The following is a 25,537-nucleotide window of genomic DNA, read 5'->3' on the forward strand; positions in this document are numbered from 1 at the left end:
CGCTTCCATCACCACTGAACGGGAGAGAAGCACGGCGAAACGGGTCGACCGTCACATTTCCAGGCAGGCAGAGGCTTGGACGAGGGCTGAGTGTGATGTACTAAGCAAGGATCTTTTCTTTTGGCTTCCACCGAATCCCAGTTATTTGGGAAACAAGAAGAAGATAGAAGAACTCTGTTTGGATAAGACTATTGGAAGGTGCATTTGCCCGTCTCAACTTTCCACATGTTCTTCATTGTGTCCCATTGGATGTGAATGTATGTGTCACTCATAGGCATATTCGTATCTATTTTTATTTTTTATTTATTTTTTTGACCAAGGCAGATATCGTGAGCGGGATTCTATTCCAGTCTAACCATGGAGAACGCTCACACCAAGAGTGTGGAAGAAGTTTATAGTTATTTCAGCGTCAACGAGAGCACGGGACTGACTTTAGACCAGGTGAAAAAGCAGAAAGAAAAATGGGGTCTCAACGGTACGTTTGATATTTTTGTGTTCTTCACAGACAGCGACGCGCGTCAGACGCGTTGAAGTTGACATGAATTTGTTACATTTGTTGCAATCAGCCGGCAGGAGCGTTCGAAACAGCTGACGTCATCAAACACGCTTCATGGCAAGCCGGTGTAACATTCATTTAAAAAATAATAATAATAATAATAAAATAATATCTGTTCTATGCTATTTTTCAGTTCCACTAGTAACTGTTAATTAGGTTACTAGAACTAATTGTTTAGTGACTTTAAATTTTTTTAGTCACAAGTAGCGTATTACAGTTGTTACTTGCAGCGTTTTTAATTTTACTAGTAAGATATTAGTAGTCTTTCTAAGTCGTCATTACATATTACAAGGAAAAATTAAAGCTAGTGAGCTATAGTTCTATATGAACTATAGAAATTATCCCAGTAATAGGATCGGTGTTACAATCAATAAGTGCTAAAAAAATTGGAATATGTATAGTAGCAATTAGAAAAAAAGAAAAGTGCTAGTAACTAACGAATAGTTACTAGTAAAACTAAAATAGGTTCCAGCAAAAAATTGGACTACAGATCCTCATAAATATCACTTGTTAAATTTTTAAAATAGTTACCAATAACAATGGAATAGTTACTTGTCTTAATTAACAATTATAAGTAGCACACAAATGAAGTGTAGTGACTAATTGAATAGATTTTAGTCACTATTGAAAAAATCGAATTAATAATATTGAAATCACGCTTAAACGATTTGGTTCAGTTCGATTATGAAATCCCAAAGGCTGCTATTATTATTTTTTTTTTTTTTTTTTTTTTTTTTTATGCGCAGCTTGTCAATGAAGTATGGCTTCAAATGCTAATCCATCTGAAAGCACTGCGAGTTTGAGAGGCTTATAATGTGTATTTGAAAACACGCATCAAACGTCTTTCCAAACATAAGCATTTATTAACATTGTGTCCAACAAAAGACCACATTTAATAACTCCAAACTCACTTCATAATGACAGTTGAGCATCCTTCTGTGAGATGATGTGGCTTTTTACACAGAATAAAGCAGTCGTGTGTTTATTAGCCATGTTTAAAGGTGCTCTATGTAAGTTTTTGACTGTACTAAAGCATAAAAATACCATAATATGTTTGCAGATATTTAACATGCTGAGTTCACATATTCGTTTCTCTGAAAACCATTGCTACCACCAGTTATTTTAACTTTGAAATTTGCGTTCCGTTTCGGAATTTCTGTTTTTGTTTTGATCTGTGCAAGACCGCATGTTTGCCAATTTACCCAATAGTATTTTGTCACCCCGGGTTGCCAGTTGGCGGAAAACGCGTGCAGCGAATTGCAGCCATGGAAGCCAGCGAACAAACCGGGTCAGAGATCGCAGATTTTACCTGACCTAAAAAGCCTCGGCATCCATCTAAAAATCTCTTTGAATGGAAGCATATTAAAATGCAATATCAACTCATTATAAATCAACTAATTATCTTGCAGTGTGTAAGTCTCCTCACCTTCTAGTGTCAGTTGAGCTTGCTCCTGTTGCATGTCTTCAAACTTGCATGTCCACAAACTGGCCTGAGGAGGAGGCAAACAATATTTAGAATTTGGACTGCAGTACCCATTTCAACCACTAGCTGTCATTCTTACATAGAGCACCTTTAATCAATCAAAGCGTTTCAATCTTCTGTTTATTCAGCAACAGCGGTAGAATGATGCTCATAGGGATTCCCTGGAACGATGTGTGCTATCTACTTCTGCGATAGGGCATATTTGCATTTTCTGTGCGAGAGCGCCCTCTAGCTTTCAGATGGAGAAGCATTTACTACTGATCACAGAGCCGTACAGCTCTGACAAGCTCTGCATAAAATAATCGCAGCCTTTGCCAAATTGTGTGCGGTTTAATTGTGATTAAATTGCGATTAATTGTGCAGCCCTAAAGGAGTGATTATTGCATTAGATGGATACTACTTGGAGTATGTTTACATGACAACGACGTACTAAAAATGGAAAAATGGTAACTTTGTTATTGAAAAGTTTTGCGCACAGACAACAACATTGTTAAAATGTTCCACATTCACACGGATCAGCGAAAGTGAATAACAACGCTGTATTATGCTACCAGGCCAGTAGTTGGCGATGTCACTTTGTAAAGCTCCTATAGACTGAACATTTAATACGTCACTGTTGTCACAAACTTTTTGTTTTGTTTACATGGAGACAAGTAAAAATGGAAAACGTATGTGTTATGTGCCATTCATTTACACGACAAAAGATTTTTGGGTGCCTGAAAACAAAAACCTTTGAAAACAGGTTTCAAAGTGCATGTTTTTTAAAGCGATACAGTTATCGTCTGCGTAAACTACAAAAATGTGAATTTGTGAAAACGGTGAGGTCATGTGTATTTGAACTGGGATCATTTTGACAATGTTGTCATCTGTATTTGATAAACATAAAGAAAAAACTTTTCTGTTTTAGTACATTGTGGTGCAAACAAAGTTTTAAAGGAAAAAAATGTTAAAACAGCTTGCCATGCACATTTTCCCTAGACTTTGACAAGGTGGAAGACGGGCACACACAGGCCCTTCCAGCACGCAAATTAGCTGAAAGACCTGTTTAAATCTCTCCCGCTTTATTATGTTTCTGTAAAATCAAAGCGAGCATAGCTAAGGCCACTCTCCAGTCTTCCTCTTTTATCAGTTTAACAGGATCATGTTTGTATGAAAACGTAGATGGGAAAATATTCCTGTCAGCAGCCGGCTCAAAACGGCTTATATATACATTTCACAGCATGTGCTCAAAGAGGAGCCGGATATTCACTCTTTAGGATTTGAACCAAATATTCATTCACAATTTTAAATTTTCCTCTCAGATTGGAAAGTGTTTGTGACATGAAGATGGTTACTGTTTGTAACTATCACTTCTCAAATATAAGACTTGTGTATAATGTTTTTTTAATTAAAGAAGACCAATTTAATCCTCACAGGTCTTAATGTAATTGACAATTGTGTTTTAGTCAATGTCAAATCAGTTTGTTTGGGAATGTATTCACTGTCTGTTTTTGTAACGTTATACTTTGTCTTTTTCATATCCTTCAATAAACCGCACAGAGTTACCTGCTGAGGAAGGTAATATTCATTTTTAAACTATAACATGATGTTATCATTGTTGTACTAATGTGATTCTGATACATTTGATTTTGATGTTTGACAGGAAAATCTATATGGGAACTTGTCATCGAGCAGTTTGAAGATTTACTTGTGCGGATTCTTCTACTGGCAGCTTGTATATCATTTGTAAGTACATTTCGGTAACATTTTCTGGCAGATTTCTGCAGTCATTATATTTGTACACTATTTTTTTGAGTGAAACGATCTTTGATTGTAAATAGAGTGGTTAGCCACTTCTCACATGCGATTCAGCACTGATTCATGTCAGGTGTTGATTGTTTTACACTAAAAACAAACCACAGCGTTGGCTTACGCTGAAATAGACACCGACTGGTATCCGGAAGAGCTGTGGAAGTAAAGATGTCTTGTTAGCTCCCCGAGTCTTGCACGCCTTGTCTTGGGTTACTCGCGGATCATAAGGGCTAAACAGCTGAGGAAGCGGAACTCCTTAGGAATGGTGACAACAGCATTCATTGAGATTGAGTGTCTGTTACTAGCTGCCAAACAAGACGTCTTCGTAGTACACTGCAGCTTTACAGCTGAGGTTTAAGGACCTCTTGAATTAGCCGAGATGATTTACCACCAAATGAAAAGACACGTGGCTGAAAGGGTTGGATAGTCAGGCCATAGTCAAATTTGTATTGGCTCAGTGTTTAATGTAGTGGTGGTGTAGTCTAGTGGTTAAAGATCTGCCTTAGCATGTGAAAATAGTAATGCCTTTATAGTAATTATATATATATATATATATATTTGATATTAAATTAAAGATATTAATTCCTGCAAATTTACTATACATATTAAACATAAGTTAATGTTTTAACTAAAGGCTTTTACATGCTGCTTTAATTTAAAAAATAATACAGTAAAAACAGTAATACTAAGAAATATTTTATTTATTTCATATATTTAAATTAACTGGTTTCTGTTGTAAAATTTGATCCTTTTAATGGCAAAGTTGAATTTCCAGCAGCCATTACTTCAGTCTTCAGTGTCACATGAAATTTAGTCTTTATATATTCCTATAAATTGCTACTACTTTTAATATAATTTAATTCATAATATAAACCAGGAAAGTATGGATAAGATGGTTGATTATCATGCTTTGGCTGCCCAAAAGCATTGGTTAAAATGCATTCACATAGCTGATGAGATGAAACTGGCTGGTCTGGTGGAAGTAGAGAGTTATGCCAGCTTCGCTCAGCGGAGTGATACTGAGGTGTTGGAGTCTGTGGTTTGACAGCTGTCTCGTAGTTGGCTGTGTAAGAGGGCATCTCAGCAGGCCAAATTAGGCCTCTGACCTTCAGTTGTAGGCCTCTCATTACCACAAACCAGTAACTCGACTGTCTCTTGAGAAAACCACCAAGATGTTGATTGGAAGGCTTCAATCACTACATTTGACCTCCATGCTATGCATGTAAGGACTTTTTTATATCAAACAGATCATGCAGATCTATTTTTAAAGGTGCAAAACTTCAGTGCCTTCAAGTTGCTATGTGCTTAATGATATGAGGGAAAGTAAATAGATGTTGCAGTTTCTTATTTTAGGAGGAGTTCATATGCAATAATGTATCAAAATGAGGGAAAGAAAAGATGCTTTGGCTGCAGTGAGCTGTAAGAGTTTTATTTCCAGTCACTAAAACATACAGCTGCGATTGGCTTTGTCAAGTCCTCATGTTTAAACTTGTTTAAAGTCATTCAGTTTATGTAATCCAAACAGAATATCATATGTAAATGGGTTGCGTTGAATCCATTATGAGAAAGCAAATGTCACTGGCATGTCTTGTCTAGAATCTTGATCTACTGGTCTTGAAATATCCACAGGGTGTTTTGAATGTGAAATGCTTGATTAGATCTAGTGAGATGTGTTGTGACATGACATTTTTTTTCCTGCAGGTATTAGCCTGGTTTGAAGAGGGAGAGGAAACAATCACTGCCTTCGTGGAGCCTTTTGTAATCTTACTGATTCTTATAGCTAACGCCATCGTAGGTGTTTGGCAGGTCAGTATCGTGAATTTTGAATCATTACAGGCAAAGTGTGTAGTTTATGCACAATTGCAAAAATAATGACTGTTGTCAATAAGGTTTCTCACATCTGAAAGTTCCATCCCAAACTCTACTGCACATTTTCCCAGTAAAAAAACCTTTTTTTATAAGTTTGATTCTGTCCATCTCAGGAACGTAATGCAGAAAATGCCATTGAAGCCCTTAAGGAGTATGAGCCAGAGATGGGCAAGGTGTACCGTCAGGACAGGAAGAGTGTGCAGAGGATCAAAGCCAAAGAAATTGTTCCTGGAGACATTGTGGAGGTCGCTGGTAAGTGTTGCATTTTATATCACGATGAAGACAATGTGATCACAGTGGCACTCAGTCCAGCCTCAGTTATTTCTCAGAATACAGTTATTAGCAAGGTCACTGCACTTATGTGTTGTTACATGAGATACTAACAGCCTCTCAGCTCTTCTGTCCCTGTATGGACCCCGTACAGCTCCATTATACGAGTATAGGTATTTTTGGTTGCACCTGTTGATTCTCAATGGACTGTGTGCGTCAGTCCTCATCACATGTTCGTCAGTGCTCATGCTCTGCCCAGAAGCATATCTATACCCGTTGGACACAGTGTTTGCTCTCTTGGTTTGCTTCTCATGTTTTTGAGCTTTTTTTTTTTTGGTGCCCAATAATATCTCAAATTTTTGAGCTCTTGCAAATGAATAATGTAGAGTGTGAAAAATAGCATTTTTTTTATATTCTTTAATTACCTGGAGCCTCATTAATAAATACATGTAGAGAATGATCCTGCATCCTGCTTTATAAATCACAAACTATTTTAAAATCAGTGAATCATAGGTACAACGTTTAACTCCACATCATTATCTGATCATAATTCGCAAAAAAATTGCTCCAAAAATTACATATTACAAAATAACCGGAAAAACGTTAGTATGCCTGCTTTTCATTTAGCGTGCATTATACATTTACAAAAAAAATCTAGTTTCTTTTGAAATAAAAGTTTGCACCATTTGTGATTTATATATCACTATATAATTATTTTTTTTTAAATATCAGTGACTATAAAATAATAACAGCAAACTGATTACAGAAATTACTATTGCAATATTTCACTGTAAAAAATAAAAATTTTTACAGTACAACCTTGATTACAATACTGATATTTATGGCTGTCCAATTTCTTTTTCAAATGCTATACCATCAAGCTTTTATTTTGGTGGAAAACCGCAGGGCTACTCTTTTGTTGACAACTCATTTTTTGTCGCTTCTCATTACAAGTCTAATTAAATCACTGCCTTTGCGGTTTGATCATCACAGTTTGTCATATCGCATTTTGGTTTTATTTCTGTTAATTATGCATCCAGTTTCTGCTTTTATAAATTAATGTAGGATCAAATCAGATCGTATTGTTTTGTAGATGAAGCCCCTGGTTTCTTGAGAGATTGAAAAGCAACTGAACTGAAAGCTGTGATGGTGGGTTGTGGTTCTGGGTATGGATGTGGTCATCTGATGCATGAAGGAACTGGCATTGTTATCAGTAATGTTTTAACCTTTAACTCTTTGCAGTATAACTGGTGCTGTATTTTTTTTTTTTTTTTTTGTCCAAAGTGGTAAAGGTTATATTTAGCACTGATGGGCTGTTCAGATTATGGAATGGTTTAATTATAACTCGCAGTGACAATGGTGCAGATGACAGGTGCCGGCCCTGGGCTCTGAGCCCACCCCTTCTGCAGCGTCTCACAGAATTGCAGCCTGTGACGTCAGATATGATCCAGACAGACTGCAAAGTCACCTTGTAGAGGTCATTGTGGAATGGTGCTGTTTTTGGGTTAGTGATTAGGCCCAAACGTGGGTAAAATTGTTTCGTCTTATTCATATTAACTCTTGTCATCAAAATTTGTCAAAATCCGCAAGTTCACTGTCTGAACATCGTCTTCTGCACAATGTCTCAGTCCGTGCTCGCATAGGAACGTGATAACAGATTTGAGCTTTTTGGCTGATTCTGCGCTGTGGTGGCATCTGTGCTGAATGTTTAAAGTGCTTTCCTGTGGTGTCTCTTTCTGTCTCTGATTCTCTGTCTCTGCTCCTGCTGTGGGTTGTGAGCATATCGCAGTCCGAGCTTCAGCTCAGCACACCCGCTGCAGAGGACTCTGGGACTGTAACCAGTTTAGTCGTGAACAGAATTACAAATGATGCCAGCGGCACCCTGACAGCCTATCAGTTCTGCGCAGGGCCGAGCTCAGCATGTGGGCCACCTTGCAGTCCTCTCAGTGCACATCTGATGCTTTAATTAGCATAACTTACAATGCTCTTTGATATTCTAAGCCAAGGTGTTTTGGTATAAAAGACAACCGCAGGTGTAATCTTGAGTAATGCCTTCTGTGAGGGTAATTCTTGGTACAGTATATGAGCAGCTTAAATGCAATTGTTTTTCAATGTAAACTCAATGATTTCATTACTTTAAGACCCCATGAAATCTGAATTTTTTTGGGGATTTTTTTTTTTTTTTTTTTTACTTTTCTTTTAATCTATGTCTTCTAGCTTTGGGACCAGCTAAACACTAGTGTACTTAAGGCTTTTTTTTTTTTTTTTTGGCTGTTTTATATACAATTTCAATATTACACCCCCTCCATGTTCATGCATTGTCCTCATGGGCAGGAAACAAAATTGTGGGAAAAATAAAATTATATGTAAATGTCTACTTATTTACCTATCCATCCAGCTTGTAGCTTTAACAACAGAGCGTGCTCAACAAACGGCAAGCTCGTGGTTTTCGATTCTCAGGGAATGCATGAATTGACCTTTTTGACAATCTTTTTGAGACTGAAATTCAAGCACTTTTCAAGGACGGCTTTTTCCAGAACTTCAAATCTCAAAATATTATCCAACTTAAATTTTATTTTAAAGGCACAATATGTAAATTTTGGTGCTAGAGGTCGCTTATTCAAAACAAAGGCGTAGCTTGATGACGCCTTGATTTTGCAGAATCATGGGAGGTATTGTCTTCATGTCTACAGCCGGTGGAAAAGAATCAGGATGGGACTTGGGCAGAAATTATATTCATGCATGAGCTAATGTATTAAAGATTTATTAACATTACTGTAGTATGAAGCAGGGTGTGGCTGAAAGCCATTGGAGCGGAACGAGGCCGCTGGAGCGATTTGCTAATGAGAGATTAGCGCGACACACGGCTCGAGAGCAGTGGAGCTTTTATTATGCCGCAGTCGCCGCTTCTGCCTCTTCCGGTCATGTGTATTTAGGGTAAAGCAATGCTGTTTTATCATATTAGATACATTTGTGTGTTGAAAGTTGTTTTGATGACCAAAAACATTAATTGTTCATCTTTCAAAGATTGTTCTCCTTTGTAAAACTAAAAGTTTCAAAGATGTAGGAAAACACTTGGTGGCAAAAAACACTTTTATTTAAATATAAAAAGACATGAAATCTCCACTGTAACTATTAGATGGAGGCAGAGGAGCACTTACTGGCTTATTAGCCATTTCCACTGCCTAATATTTATGTTTTGCTTTTGAATTTATATTTAGACATTATGAAATCGCTATTATATCAGATCATCTAGAAATATTTTTTTTGTCAGAATTTGAGCACTTTTTGTACTGAAGAATGAAGTAGAAAGTGCCACAAAATTTTCAAAAGCTTAAAAATAAAACATTCCACAACTTTCAAACAGTTTTTCTTGACAAACATTGAATGAATCTCATTCATTTTAATTAAATTCAAATCACAATTCTTACTACTTCAGATTAAATTTAGTTAAAATTGAAAAATTGAAACCCAATATAAAGGTATTTTCAATTCATGTTTTACAAGGCACACCCTGAATGAAACAGTGGATTAGATGAAAATGTACATAATGAAGCTTAAGACTTTCTTTCTTTAAATGTCCATAATTCAAGTTAGATGGATGCATTCAAAGAGATGCTTAATTGTGCCTGCTGACTAATGCAGACCCGTACCACAAGGTGAGAATGACGTGTCAAGTCATGAATCAGCTCTCAGCTAGAGCGAAACTGAATAAAGAGAGGCCCGATGGCACTGTTAACAAACACTTTCCAGAACATAGCAGCATTTATCAGTATGCATATACAAAAAAGCCCCTGCAATGAGCTATTTCAGGCGTATCTGGCCTCCAGGTAGAAGAGTGACCTCCAAACCCCTGAGCTGTTAGAGTTATCTATCCGCCCACTGTACGCATACAGCCTCCTCATCTGCCCTCAAAGAGCACGGAGTGCCCAGAACAAACCCAGCAAAAGGGCCCTACACAACACCCACACAAGGACTCGCCACATATTCAGCTCAATACTGAACTAGTAATGGAGCATCCAAGATCAAGAAATAACACAATGGAAAGGAAGATGCAGTATATGCATGCATTCCAGCCGTCATATGATAAAGCACTTTAGTATCTTAAAATACCTTCAGCATGCATCAATCAGCAGGGTAAAATAGCTCACACCTAACCCTCTACAGGAGGAGGTCGGGGTCGGAAAGCGGTGCGGGTTTGTTTAAAGGTTTATGCTTCCGTCAGTCCCCCAGCAACACCGCACTGTCACGGCTTTCATTCCTCTGCTTGTTATAGCGACGCAGGACGCAGGGGTCAAACAAACATCCCTGCTTTTTGCTTGCCACATGTCATCACAGAATAGCGATCTGATTGGCAGGGTACTGCTGAGCTGTAGGGGATCTCGAGGTTGTTGGATCAAGTTAAAAAATGACGCTTATGTTAAAGCTGAATTCTATGAAAAAGAACAGTCATCATACTTGCACATATTTTAGGGGTGGCCAATTGAAGAAAAGAATCTAATTATTTAAATCTTACTTCCACTTTTCAGGTAAAAAGTTTTTAACCGAACTGATTAAAGGTCTTTCTCCATATTCAATATTCTTTTCTCAAATGGACACCCCAAAAGTATCATCTTGTATGATGACAGCTCTCTTTCACATATTCACAACAATAGTATTGACGGGTAACTTAATATAACAACATGTAAAGGGGTCATTGATTATGATTTCGCTTTTTTAAACTTTAGTTAGTGTAATGTTGCAGTTTGCATTTAACTTTGCAGACGTTGTTTATGCTCAAAGGAAGATATTTTCTTTTACAGAAATCAGTTTTAAGGACTCCAACAAACTGCTTTTAGGGACTACAAGCTTTTTCCTGAGTTGGTGACATCACTCCAAAATTAACATAAACCCTGATTCTCCAGCTTTGTTGTTGTTGAGCAACCGAAGCATGAGCTGTTAAAGCTCCGCCTTCTTCTGGAAAGGGGGCCGGGAGCAGCAGCTCATTTGCATTTAAAGGGACGCACACACAAATGGTGTTATTTTGAGCTGAAACTTCAGACACATTCTGGGGACACTAGAGACTAAGGGGCGTAATAGGTCAACTTTACATGCTTAACACAAACGGCACAAAACAAAGTTAACACCTTTGCAACCATTTAGATCACAAAAAAATGTAATACAGTATATAAATAAAAAAATAATAATTATTATAGCTATTATCATGTCAAAAACAATATAAAAATAAAATAAATTATTAAAGTTATAAGACATGTCCGATATCAGTTATCGGACGCTTAAACATCAAAATAACAGTTATAAGCTGTGCATTGGTTATAAAAAGGTCATAAATCTCTAATCTACAAATCACTGGTTTAGATTGACCACTCAGAGAAGTGTGGTGTGAATTATTGGACACCTGTTCCAACCCCAACATTGATAAATGGCTAGTATCTCCTTTATTCTCATTCATATTAACTCAGCCATTTGTGGATTCTTGCTGACAGCCTCAGGGCATCAAACACCTGCCGGGCCCCTGCCACGGTGATAGGCGATGATTACCAGGTCCAGCAGAATGTTGCATGCCACGCCGCCTGGGTGCTTGAATTCCCAAAGTACAGACTATGCTGATGGGTAAGGGTAAGGCCAATGTGAAAGCATTTGCATGAAGGGGAAAAGGGGTGGCACATCATGGGCACTTCCCTATAAGGTCATCTCTCTGTGTGAACAATAGGAACAGCTGTTAGATCTGGACCCCTTCCACTCGACAGTAGACGGCTACAACATACAGACTTCGAAAAGTTCACTGTTTTTAAAGTTTTGTTTTGTTTAAAGTTTGTTTTTGGCTGAGACACTCAGCAATACATAAAAGGTCTTTCAGGACAAATTGACTGATCTTAGATGGAACTATGTCTAAAATACTGTATGCATACAGTGCTTAACAAATATATCACCTGTGAAATTCAAATTTGAATTAATTAAAATTGTGCAAATTGTGGCACTTCCTACTAAATGCTTAAAGGTACAATATGTAAGATTTTTGGATTTAACATATCCAAAACCACTAGAATAATGTAATATATTTTGTTGACTTGTGTACTTGCATTATCCCAAATGTTTGCTTATTTCTCTGGATTTAAACATTCATGTAATTTTAACCAGGACACAGACTGTGTCTGTGTGTCGCCTATCAATGACATCATACTCGTGTGACCCTCGATTTCTTTTTTAAATTTTGTATAAACCATGGAAATACCGAAGACTTTTTAATATATTATGTGTTTTATTAGACGGGTGAGCAACTGCTTGAATACATTAATCGACAGAAAACTAATCATGTTATATTGCTCAGCACAATAAGTCTTATTGTTTAAATCTTGTTTTCTTGATTTACAGCGAGTACCATATTTTACCATGCCTAATATCGATCTAGCTTACTGCAGTGTGCAACAAGTGTCTCATAGTGCCACTATGCTTTTGCTCGGCAGCTGCTATAACAACTTTCAACACACAAATGTATCTAATATGATAAAACAGCACTGCGTTACCCCACATACGCTTGACCGGAAGAAGCAGAAGCGGTGACTGCAGCATAATAAAAGCTCCACTGCTCTCGAGCCGTGACGCGTCCTGAGCCCCGTCCAATTCTTTTCCACTGGCTGTGGATGCAAAGACAACACCTCCCATGATTCCGCAAAATCAAAACGCAATCAAGCTACACCTTTGTTTTGATTAAGCGACCTCTAGTGGCGAAAATTACATATTGTGCCTTTTTAAGTACAAAAATGGTACAATGTTTCTCCTGGTTTCCACATCAGTGCCGTTTGATCTGAGGTGGTTTATAACAGAGGATTCTGCACTGAATCTGAGTTTTTGCTAGATCTCATAGCAATGCTATTAATTGTAGAACAGTATTTCTTAGAATGCATTACCTGTGTTGTAAGTTCTTTGAATTGCAATAGAGTATATCCCTCTTCCTTTCATTGCAATTCTTATGAGAATTTGAATTGGCCATACAGCACAAGAAGTTGAATGAGTTTTAAAGCAACCAATTATTAAATTTTGACTTTTGCCCAACCCTTGTTGCATTACACCAACTTCTTGAACTGTTATCTGTAACATCTTCACTTCTTCACCTCCAAATCATGGTTTGTCCATCAGACAACCTCAAGATCAATTCTTCAATGATCAAAACCTCATTCTTACAAGAGATATTGTATGAGTTTGTTCGTTCTCTAGTTACCAGTGAACAATGCTGGGTGACCTTCTGGTAACTGGACCTCATTGTGTACATTCGTTCCCTATTTAGGTGGCTGAAATTGGCAATTGAGCTCCATTTAAGTCTTTCTGAGAAAAGTCGTCACTGCCATCATGTGCGACCTTGCCGGTGTAGCTCCTCGCAGATCGTGGCGAAAGGACAGCCCGTTAATCCACAGCACAGAGATCCTATTGCACGCACATGTGTGATGATCGGTGCCAAGGCCACACAGCATCCATTGTTGTCATGCCCTGCCATATATATATATATATTATTTTTTTTATTTTTTTTTTTTTAAATGCTGCCACGCTTCGCATACTGGCCGGGCACGTTCCCCAGACTTTCTCTGATGGACATGTTAATGTTTAACATGAGCAGATCAGCAGACACTCTTTTATTAAGTACTTATCCCAACAAGTGTGGCCTAGGGAAGCTTGTGACAAACATGCTCCACAAATCTGCTATTGAACCCCATTGTTATAAGTTATGAATACACTGAGGGTGCAACACCTCTCAGTTGATTGACAGCATGGGGGGTGTTAACCCTCTTTACTCTTTCTGTCGAGTGCAGGGGCAGCTGCTGTCATGTCTCTGTGTTTAAACCTGATCGGTGTATCGCTGAACCTATCAAAATAGTTTTCCCATTTTTGGCGCGGAGCGTTGTTCCTCCTCATGCTATTTTCTTCTCTCACCCTCAAGGGCGCAGATGAGCTTGCATGTCTGTTTTGTTCTGGATGGGCGAGCACACACTATCTCTCTGGTTCCCATTTTAAGTCCTTTTTTATTTCATGACTGTGCAAATGGGTTTAGTTGATCTGATTAAAGATCATAATTTGATTTTGGGTTCATGTTTCATCTTGCCAAGATTTTTCATCAGTCAGTGGCGCAAGACGATTTAAGGTTATGCTTTCTGAACATTGTGTTCTCTGACACTTGCAGTGTCATAAAACACGCAGTTAGGATAACGCGCCAAACAGATGGAGTGCAAATTAGAATATGAGCGCCATAATTCAGACTTTTTTCATTTTTATTTGTTTAGTAAATTTTACAGAAGATAAAAATTAACTTCTGCTTTAAAAAAAGCACTTTTTTAAGACAAAACAAGATACAGTATTTTGATTTAGTTTTTATCTGTAAAATGAGTCATGTGGTTAAAAAAAAAATGATTTGCATTTGTATTCTATAATTTAATGCAAGCAAGAGACAAAGTTTTATTTTTATCATCTATGCATTTATTAGCAATTTTAACTGAGTTTGTCTGTTTTCTGATGATTTAACTTAATATTTTCTAAATATCTTATTATTTGTATTTTATTATCTAGTGGGTGACAAGGTACCTGCCGATATCCGTCTCTCTGCAATTAAGTCCACCACACTCAGAGTGGACCAGTCTATCCTGACAGGTAACCAAGTTTTTGGTTCATTTGTGGGTGTATCATCTATTTCGGCTGTGTGTTTTACTCTTATTTCTTCCACCTTACAGGTGAGTCTGTCTCTGTCATTAAGCACACCGACCCCGTGCCTGATCCCCGTGCCGTCAATCAGGACAAGAAGAACATGTTGTTCTCGGTAAGAAAATTGGACTTCAGTCAAGTCACCTTTTATTTATATAGTGCTTTATACAGATTGTTTCAATGCTTTACAGTAATAAACGGGAACATACTGATTCAGTGATGCAAACAGGTTTCAGTTCCGCTGTAAAGCGGCTCTAAAAAGACAATAGTAAACAGTCAGTATTCAGTTTAAATCAGTTCAGTGTTGATTCAGTTTTGTTCAATAACTGTGTAAAATTCATCAATTATGCGTCAAGTTCAATTCATCTATAAAGCGTCTCTGGAGAAAACCATGTTGTTGTTGTCATCATCAGCTCAGTTCAGTTCTCATCCAGTAGTGTCAGTGCATTCATAATATTATAGGTAACACTTTACTGCAATATTATGTCCCCAACTAAGCAAGCCAAAAGGCATCAGTGGGAAGGAACCCAAACTCCATCGGTGACAGAAATGGAGAAATATCCTTGGTTCTTCATTCTTTTTTGTTGCAAAAGAAATATATATTCCTGTTCATTTAAATGTGTGCATTTCAGGGAACCAACATTGCTGCCGGCAAAGCCGTAGGTGTGGTCGTGGCCACGGGCGTAAACACGGAGATCGGCAAAATCCGTGACGAAATGGCCGCCACTGAGCAGGAGAGGACACCCTTGCAGCAGAAGTTGGATGAGTTCGGCGAGCAGCTCTCCAAGGTCATCACCCTCATCTGCATCGCCGTGTGGATCATCAACATCGGCCACTTCAACGACCCCGTCCACGGCGGCTCCTGGATCCGTGGCGCCGTTTACTACTTCAAAATCGCTGTTGCTCTGGCTGTGGCAGCCATCCCTGAAGGTCTACCCGCCGTCATCACCACTTGCCTGGCTCTCGGCACCCGCCGTATGGCCAAGAAGAATGCCATCGTCCGCTCTCTGCCCTCCGTGGAGACACTGGGTTGCACCTCCGTCATCTGCTCTGACAAGACGGGCACCCTCACCACCAACCAGATGTCCGTCTGCAGGGTAAGCTCATCCTTTAGCGGTTTAGTCATCCTAGGCTTTGTACAGAAGTAATAATTCCATGAAATGGCTTGGCGAATGCAGTTTGAGTGCTGTTGACATATTTGAAACAGGAAGTTGTTGCAGAGTAGCCTTCAGTTAACATGATTTGCTACTTGCTAAATGTGTATACAATCCTAAGGGGCCGTTCACACAGAATGGGTCTCATTCATGAAACACGAGCAGAACGAATTTTTGTGTAAATCGTGTGTAAAGTGGTTCTGGCGTAAATTTTCGGATTCATTAAAATGTTTGTATTTTCCAAATGTTAGTTGGTACGAAAGAAATCTACACCTGCTCCCAGCCACGCGTAAATAGTGCGTTTAACATCCGAACGTTTTGCTCATTAATAAGGCTGCATTTTAATTCACCTTAATAAGGTACATTACACAGCATTTTGAAAAAATATTATATATAGTAATTACATACGTTTTTTTCTTTTTACTTTTATTGTGAGAGCCAGTAATAGCATCTGCAAACGGAGCACTTTAATCAAATAATTAATTGATTTCAATAGGGCGAGGCAAACTAATGGCACCCCAAATGGCCAAAATCCTTCGTTTGGTGTCATATGATGCCCATATATAGCTGTCAGTCGGATTTAATGGGCGGGATTTATGGCAATTGAGAATGAGCGTGCACGCGCGTCCCATTTACGACTGATTGGAATTCATTAACACACACACACATTTCACTATCACTTCTGACGTTTACGAAGTATTTGTGAATCAGGAGAAGAGTTCTCGGGAAGGTCTCTTTACGTGCGAATCACTCACATATTTACTCGTATATTTACGAATGTTTCATGAATGAGACCAAATGCGTTTTTCCATTCAACTCCGCAACTTTTCCATTGTTTTTCAATGTAAACACGCTAGACGGATGTCTTTAACCATTGTGCTCGTATCTCACGCATGACACGCTATTCTAAAAACGCGGTGGTCAAGTTAAAAGTTCAATTTAAAAAAAAAAAAAAAAAAAAAAGTCTCTAGACCTTGCGTTTTTTTTTTTTTTTTTTTTTTTTTTCGTTTCACTGACCTGCATCTCGGTTTTTAACTGCAAAAACACTTTCTGTGTGAACCAGCCCTGAGTCTGTTGTCCTGGAAAAGAACGATTGTAAATTTGTTGTGTATTTCTGCAAAAAAAAATGGACTAAAAGCCACAAAAGTCAAGGTTTTAATTGGGCCTTTAAATAAGTAAACCTGTTTAAATAATTGGATCAGATTGTTCTTGCAGTCATTACAGGTCTTTGGGGAAAATTTAAATTTTTCCCCCTCCCCCCTGTCCAATTTGGGCAAAAAAAAAGGTGATTTCATTTATCAATAATAATAATAATAAAAATAATTTAATGTTGTTATTATTTTGATACATGAATTACCTTTTTGTTTTTATTTAATAGCAATAATAATAATAATAATCATAATCATAATCATAATCATAATAAATTAACAACAATAAGTATTCTTATTATTAAATAGAAATATTAAACAAGAGAAAAAATATTACTATTGTAGTAATAGTATTTCCTTGTAAAGCCCTTAAATCTCCTTGATTGGCAACAGGTTTATAAATGCTTCACATTACAAATCATTGAAAACTCATAGTAATTGCACTCCATCTTTGACCTCCTGCATTTCTCCCACAGTACTCGCTCAGGATATGTTCTGAATTGGTAATATATATATTTGGACTTTTACAAATCCTGTTGTTTTCTGGAAATGAAGTGTTTTGGTGTGGCTTTGAGAACATCAAAGAGAGTTTGTCAAAGGACTGAGCTGCTCACTCTGCAGAAATACAAGAATGAGCTCAATGATGGATGGCTGTAGTGTCCGAATTTGTTTTCTCAATTTTTTTTTCCCCCTCTTCCTCTCTGCTGTTCTGCCAGTTTCTGTATTTATTTAAACATAAAAACAAGTAGAATTATGGCACCCTGAGTCCATATAAGCTTCTTATGCTAATACTTGATTATTATGCTGCCATCTTCTATCAGTTAACTTTTCAACAAATCCATTCTAGACGGATGGTGTGCTGATGCATTCAGCTAACAGTCGGAAATAGTATCTTAAAGGAACAGTTAACTAAAAAAAATGAAATGGTTATATTAATATACAGGTTTGGAATAACATGAGGTGGTATAACTGGTATAACATGAGGTGATAAAGCTGTTCCAACATGTATCTGTGTTTCAGATGTTCATCATAGACAAGGCAGAGGGGGAGAAGTGCTCACTGACTGAGTTCACCATCTCTGGCTCCACATATGCTCCTGAAGGAGAAGTGTGAGTCTATGCTCTATGTACTTGTAGTCCTGCAGTCAGCTTCTGTTTTAGTAGGTAGGTTATTCATCATTCTGTTTGGTTGCTCAGATACCTTGATAACCGAGTAGTGAAGAGCTCTCAGTATGATGGGTTGGTGGAGCTGGCGACCATCTGTGCCTTGTGCAATGATTCCTCCCTGGATTTTAATGAGGTATGCTTACTAATTATCCTTTCTTAGGGTGGAAGATTTAAGCAAAAATGGATATTATACATTTATAATGAATATGAAAATAAGTATTTCTGGAACTGATATTCACAGAAATATCACAATATAAACAATTCTTTGAAAAATTGATTTCCAATAACTCCTGAAAAAAAATCTTTTTAATTATTACAAAGGTCTTTTACCATAAAGTGTACACATTCTGTGGATTTAAAAAAATTATATGTATGAAAAAATAATTTATGATGTATGATTTTATGTGTGTGTATGTAATTAGATAGAACACTGTTAGAGATGCAATAGAATTATCCAAGGAATGATTGAAAAATAAAAAAATCTGGATAAACAATGTTTGCCAGCAGTAGAACAAGCACTATGACAAGCTTCAGGAGAAGGTCAGTTCCACACATGGAGGACGTACCTTGATAAATGCAATTCTCTTTCAGGCTAAAGGCGTTTATGAGAAGGTTGGAGAGGCCACAGAGACAGCTCTGACCTGCCTAGTGGAAAAGATGAACGTTTTCGACACCGACGTCAGGAGCCTGTCTAAGATCGAGAGAGCCAATGCCTGCAACTCAGTAAACATTTCAACAATTAGAACAAGCACTTGCATAATTATTTACTATCATGATTTGATAACTCTATATGTGTGTGTATGTGTAGGTGATCAAGCAGCTGATGAAGAAGGAGTTCACCCTGGAGTTCTCCAGAGACAGGAAGTCCATGTCTGTGTTCTGTTCCCCAACCAAGGCCAAATCCTCTTCCTCTAAGATGTTTGTCAAGGTGCAAACCTGGTTTGTTATATACTGAGTTATTGTACTGCTGATGTTTTGGTCACATTGCTAAACTAGAACGTCTTCCTCAGGGAGCCCCAGAGGGAGTGATCGATAGGTGCACGTATGTACGTGTGGGTGGATCCAGGGTTCCCCTGACTGAAGGCATCAAGGACAAGATCATGTCTGTGATCCGAGATTACGGCACTGGCCGGGATACCCTGCGCTGCCTGGCGCTGGCCACCCGTGATACTCCTCTGAAGAAAGAGGAGATGATGCTCACAGAGACGGCCCGCTTTGCAGATTATGAGGTGACTGAGTTATTGTGCTACGCTGTACTTTACTAGTCTGTGTCATACTGACATAAAGTGTTTATCCATCTAGATGGCTATCTAGTAACATCTAGTATCTAATGAAGTATTTTTTTTTTTTTATTATTATTATCTTATAAACTATTTATTCATCTAGCTAGTTGCCTATCTAATGAACTATCTATTTAGTACCATCTTATATAAATGTCTTTGCACCTTGTTAGCTACCTAATAGTGTTGTCAAAAGTACCAGTTTTGGTACCAATTCAGTACTGACATTTTTTTTTAAAATGACTCTTTGAGCACTTCTGATTGGTCATTGTGTTCATGCATTCAACATACATGTCTGTGATTGGCTACAATTATCAACACTTCAAGAACATGTTGTACATAGATAATTAACAAGATGAAAAATTGTTTATTAGAAACTAGCTAGACAAATGGTGTCTATCTAATAAAGTATTTACCTTTCTAGCTATCTAGTAACATATAGGGTTAACTTGGGCTGATTGGGATACTTTTTAATGGCAAAAAAGGCAAAAAGTGTCCCAATCAACCTGAATTCACCCTTTAGTTATCTAATAAAGTATGTTTGCATCTCGCTGACTAGTAATGTATTTAGCTCTCCCATACATTTACTAATATTTATCCATCTAACTAATTCACTATCTAATAGTGATAATCCATCTAGCTATTTAACTGTCTAGAAAGCTAACTAGAAGGATGCAAAATGGCAAGATAGTTAAATTACATTATTAATAAACCATCTCGTAATGTATCTAGCTCTCTAATGAAGTATCTTTTTGTTCCACTTGCTTAATTTTATCTTATAAAAATATTTGTCTATCTAGTTTGCTATCTAATAAAGTGATAATTTATCCTAGTTAGCTGTCTAAAAGTATTTAGCTAGCTAGTAATGTTAATATTTTTATCTCTCAAGCTTCCCATCTAATTATTTATCCAACTAGGTAACTAACTAATAGTGTTTATCCATATAGCGCTGTAATGACATAAATAACATATTTAGCCACAGCATTTAATAAACTTCCCTATTCTTCCCTATTAATAAACTTCCCTATTCTCTCCATCTGCCAGTCTGATCTGACCTTTGTGGGCTGCGTGGGCATGCTGGATCCTCCTCGTACAGAAGTGGCCGCTTCCATCAAGCTCTGCCGCCACGCTGGCATCCGAGTCATCATGATCACCGGGGACAACAAGGGCACGGCCGTGGCCATCTGCAGACGCATCGGCATCTTCTCAGAGGACGATGACGTCGACCGCATGGCTTTCACGGGCCGCGAATTCGACGACCTTTCGCCTCATGCCCAACGCGAGGCGGTCATTAATGCTCGCTGCTTCGCACGTGTCGAGCCTTCGCACAAGTCCAAGATTGTGGAGTTCCTGCAGGGCTTTGATGAGATCACTGCCATGGTAGGTGGCCATATGATGATAATGATAGTGATTTAGCTCAACTGTGATGGTTGACTGAACGGTTGCGTCTTTGCAGACAGGAGATGGCGTGAACGATGCCCCTGCCCTAAAGAAGGCAGAGATTGGCATCGCCATGGGCTCTGGCACTGCTGTGGCCAAGTCAGCCTCGGAGATGGTCCTCGCTGATGACAACTTTGCCACCATTGTGGCCGCCGTTGAGGAAGGTAGAGCTATCTACAACAACATGAAGCAGTTCATCCGCTACCTCATCTCCTCCAACGTGGGAGAGGTCGTCTGGTCAGTCCGTTTTTCATCTGCCAGTGTTTTTTTTTTTTTTGGTTCTGTTTCAGTTTTTTGTATTTGTTGCTGATATGAATGACTCCTCCTCAGTATCTTCCTCACCGCTGCGTTGGGTTTCCCTGAGGCCCTGATCCCCGTTCAGCTGCTGTGGGTGAATCTGGTGACTGACGGTCTGCCGGCCACCGCTCTGGGCTTCAACCCTCCTGATCTGGACATCATGAACAAGCCCCCCCGCAGCGCCAAGGAGCCCCTCATCTCTGGATGGCTGTTTTTCAGATACCTGGCCATTGGCTGTGAGTCACAAACATGACCATTGCATCATTTGATTGGACCAGTGGTTCTCAAACCCTTACCGCTGCACATTTTGTATGTCTCCCTCATCAGACACACCTGATGCAATTCATCAACTAATTAGAGGAAACTGCAAGAGTTGAATTGGGTGTGTTAGATGAGGGGAAACATGCAAAATGTGCAGTGGTGAGGGGTCCCCACTGGATTGGACTATAAGATGATTTACAATTCAAGAGAAATCTAGTTTGGCATCTAATAAAGTATCCATTATTGCTGGTCTGTTAACTCTGGTATTAACTTGTGCTTCTCAGGTTATGTTGGTGCTGCGACTGTAGGAGCTGCAGCCTGGTGGTTCACTATTGCTGAAGACGGTCCAATGATCACACTTTATCAGCTGGTATATATCTCTTTTTAAATATAAGTGATGTGTGTAATTAAATCTACAGGCTTAAAGCCTGATCACACAAAGTCTGATACAATAACATGTGAAATGAATGCTCAAAACTACACTGATGTCGGAATTATCTAAAAATATTTTGAATGCCTTTTATAATTTGTTTGACATAAATATATTTTTTAAAATTTAATTATAATTAATTAAAAAAATAAAAAGCCCAAAAATTTAAATTAAATATATTTTATTTATTTTAGAAGAGGCCTCTCATGCTCATGAAAACTGCATTTCTATTATGAATATTGTTAAATATTACAATTAAAAATAATATTTTAAAATGTATTTGTCATGCCAAAGGCTGAACTTTCAGCATCCATTACTCCAGTCTTCAGTGTCACATTATCCTGTGAAATTTAATTAAAATATTTAATATATATTACCAGACAAATAAATATTTAAAATGTAGTATTTAAAGGGTTAGTTCACCCAAAAATGAAAATTCTGTCATTTATTACTCACCCTCATGCTGTTCCAGACCTTCGTTCATCTTCAGAACACAAATTAAGATATTTTAGTTGAAATCCGATGGCTCCGTGAAGCCTCCATAGGGAGCAATGGACGCTTCCTCTCTCAAGATCCATAAAGGTACTAAAAACATATTTAAACCGGTTCATGTGAGTACAGTGGTTCAATATTAATATTATAAAGCGACGGGAATATTTTTGGAGCGCCAAAAAAAAATTTCCGATTTCAAAACACTGATTCATCTGTGCTCCGAATCTTCATGAAGCAGTGTTTTGAAATCGGCCATCACTAAATAAGTCGTTATTTAGGTTTTTTTTTTTTTTTTTTTTTTTTTTTTTTGGTGCTCCAAAAATATTCTTGTCGCTTTATAATATTAATATTGAACCACTGTACTCACATGAACTGATTTAAATATGTTTTTACTACATTTATGGATCTTGAGAGAGGAAGTGTCCATTGCCCCCTATGGGGGCCTCACGGAGTCATCGGATTTCAACTAAAATATCTTAATTTGTGTTCCGAAGATTAACGAAGGTCTTACGGGTGTGGAATGAGGGTGAGTAATTAATGACAAATTTTTGGGTGAACTAACCCTTTAAATATAATTGTTACAGACGAAGCACAATAATGGTGACACAGAGAAAATGATTCTTATGTATGTTCTAACTCTTTCTCTTCTTCACTCTCTCGTCCTCTCAGAGTCATTTCCTGCAGTGTTCTCCTGATAATCCTGACTTCCAGGATCTGGAGTGCCACGTGTTTGAGTCTCCCTACCCCATGACCATGGCCCTTTCTGTGCTGGTCACCATCGAGATGTGTAACGCCCTCAACAGGTCAGTCCTCAGAACGGACAGCCGTCATCCACATGACAACCAGGCTCTTTCGTGACAGTGATTTAAAAAATGAGCTTTGTATTTGTGCTGAACCCAAGTCAACGTGTCCCCCTCCCTCCTGCAGCCTGTCAGAGAACCAGTCTCTGGTGCGCATGCCTCCTTGGGAGAATGTCTGGCTGCTGGGAGCCATCTGCCTCTCAATGTCTCTGCATTTCCTCATCCTCCATGTGGAGCCATTGCCGGTACAGCAACCATCCTGATTTATCCTAACATTTACAGATTATTAAAGGCACAGTTCACCCAAAAATGTGACTATAAATGATTGATATTGCAAATCACTATTGTTTTATTTATTTGATCAAATTGTGCTGCCCTACATGGAGCCATATCATTCCATACTTTTCTTTGCTCCACAGGTCATCTTCCAGATCACCCCTCTGAGCGTGACCCAGTGGATGATGGTGCTGAAGATCTCATTGCCCGTCATCCTCCTGGACGAGCTGCTCAAATTCGTCGCAAGGAACTACCTGGAGCCCGGTAAAGACCTGGACCAGGAGCCCGACAAGAGAGGCTGGTCCCTCTCTGCATGCACCGAGGGTGTCTCCTGGCCCTTTATAGCTCTGACACTCCCCCTAGTGGTGTGGCTGTACAGCACAGACACTAACATAACCCAGCTGTTCTGGTCCTGACTGATCCCAGAGCTGCCGTCAAGCTAACACGTGACTCCAAATAACCAGAGAAGCAACATTTAACAAAGAACAACATTTACCTGTTCACATTTGCACATGCATCCAAGCCTTGTTTGAATTTTTATATGATGTTTATCCTCATATATGGCATATTGCTGTCAGAAAATAGTATGTTCTCTTTTTAACATTCCATTTTTAAGCACATTTCTTATGTTTTTTTTTTTTTATTATTAAAGATGTATATTTTCTCAGGTCCCTTTATGGCCTTTTTTGGATGTTTAAAACATGGAGATGAAATATTTATCAGATTGCTTTGGATATTTTTGGCTCACAGCTCTGAGATGTCTTTATAGCCTTTTGGGTGAAAAAGAACAATTGTGCATTTGGGTTATATTTAGATGTTTTCCACTTTAACGTCACCTATGTAATTTTGGTTTCTTGGTTTCTTCCTCGCTTGAAGCAAAATGATTTCCTCTCTGTGTCAAGTAGATTGCAGCTACCTCAGTTCTGTCGGTTGCTTTCTCAGGACCTGTTTCCTGACTTTCATTTTGTATTTTTGCTTTATAGCATACTAGCCAAATGCACTAGTTCCCTTGTTCTAAAACACTAGCTGTTCAAAAAACTGTTGAAACTGACGGTTTGTTTTTGAACAAAATTCTCTGAATCGGTTTACTTTATCATGTGTTGGATGTGTTTATAGGGACAGTGTAGTGATTATAATATTATAGATCAATTATTTTTACTGTAATGTATATGTGTATATACTAGGTGCTTAGAAAATAAACAGCACAAATTATCCTTTCTTTTTGTATTATAATATCTAGGATGAATTCTGGGATAAAACCCATGATATTAGTAAACTAGTGTTGCTGGATAAAGACCTCTTTAACTCCTGTAAATGGCACAACTTATTCATAAAGCCCTGGGTATACTTTTTTTTTTTTTTTTTTTACACGCAGTTGAACACACAACCTTGCAAAGTTTGATGCATGCACAGTTTTGAGCAATCTCTCATCACAAGTTACAACCCATGTAAACATCTTTGTATTCTAGTTGTGCAAATGAGGTACTTCCTTACATCCTTGCACAATCTTTAATCGATAAAGGCCTCCATCGTCGCTGTAGCTTGCATGTGTTCCGGTCTGTTTATGCAGTTTTTCTTTGAATACCTCGTGAATCGACGCCCCCAGGACACGGTTGCCACCTTGTGGATAAACTACTGTGTTAAAGTTAAATGTGCATGTGCATACACTTGATGATGAAATTCGCGTCACACGCACTGTACGCTGACCATCGCGTATGCGTAAAAAGTGAAGTATACTTTGGGCTTTAGGGGTCCTGTTTTTTTTTTTCTTCCACTTTAAATCAGTTCTCTTGTAAAAGTGTCTTGCTGCAGGTGACCACCAGACATCATGCATGATTAAATTCAACCTATTAAAACTAATCGTTTTGTCCTGTGTGCATCAGAGTGAGTACTGCTCACATAATTCTGAAATACTCATAATACACCATCACAACCTCATGTTTGTTTGTGCTGCTGACTGACGTAATACACACAATTATGTGCAATTACCTGGAAAATGTTTATACAGAAACTCCATATAACTGCTCTGAAGAGACCATTAATCATGTTTAATGACTGTTGCAGTTGCATGAGATGACATTTCTGTCTATAGTTTTTTATTTTATCAAATGTGTTCTTATTTTTACGTCTTTC

At 38.2% G+C, this 25,537-nt stretch overlaps 1 protein-coding gene across 3 annotated transcripts in view; it reads left to right on the top strand.

Annotated features, from left to right (window-relative positions):
* The window catches only part of atp2a2a (ATPase sarcoplasmic/endoplasmic reticulum Ca2+ transporting 2a), a 26,990-nt gene continuing 1,453 nt past the window's right edge, over window positions 1–25,537 (top strand). Inside the window, exons 1-21 of one of the 3 annotated variants that reach the window (XM_067394504.1) lie at window positions 1–198; window positions 321–475; window positions 3,579–3,596; window positions 3,682–3,764; window positions 5,532–5,636; window positions 5,813–5,951; window positions 14,529–14,609; window positions 14,690–14,775; window positions 15,293–15,757; window positions 17,983–18,071; window positions 18,159–18,261; window positions 18,720–18,851; window positions 18,937–19,056; window positions 19,139–19,357; window positions 20,453–20,788; window positions 20,865–21,085; window positions 21,179–21,381; window positions 21,691–21,776; window positions 22,998–23,131; window positions 23,256–23,373; window positions 23,548–25,489. In XM_067394504.1, coding sequence (XP_067250605.1) covers window positions 358–475; window positions 3,579–3,596; window positions 3,682–3,764; window positions 5,532–5,636; window positions 5,813–5,951; window positions 14,529–14,609; window positions 14,690–14,775; window positions 15,293–15,757; window positions 17,983–18,071; window positions 18,159–18,261; window positions 18,720–18,851; window positions 18,937–19,056; window positions 19,139–19,357; window positions 20,453–20,788; window positions 20,865–21,085; window positions 21,179–21,381; window positions 21,691–21,776; window positions 22,998–23,131; window positions 23,256–23,373; window positions 23,548–23,820 — 3,129 coding nt within the window. In that variant the 5' untranslated portion in view covers window positions 1–198; window positions 321–357 and the 3' untranslated portion in view covers window positions 23,821–25,489. Of the gene's footprint in view, window positions 199–320; window positions 476–3,578; window positions 3,597–3,681; window positions 3,765–5,531; window positions 5,637–5,812; window positions 5,952–14,528; window positions 14,610–14,689; window positions 14,776–15,292; window positions 15,758–17,982; window positions 18,072–18,158; window positions 18,262–18,719; window positions 18,852–18,936; window positions 19,057–19,138; window positions 19,358–20,452; window positions 20,789–20,864; window positions 21,086–21,178; window positions 21,382–21,690; window positions 21,777–22,997; window positions 23,132–23,255; window positions 23,374–23,547; window positions 25,490–25,537 lie in introns of those variants that run through there. The other 2 variants (XM_067394505.1, XM_067394506.1) reach the window with 2 other exon arrangements.

Source organism: Chanodichthys erythropterus, chromosome 9 (genome assembly GCF_024489055.1).
Source record: "Chanodichthys erythropterus isolate Z2021 chromosome 9, ASM2448905v1, whole genome shotgun sequence".
NCBI lineage: Eukaryota > Metazoa > Chordata > Actinopteri > Cypriniformes > Xenocyprididae > Chanodichthys > Chanodichthys erythropterus.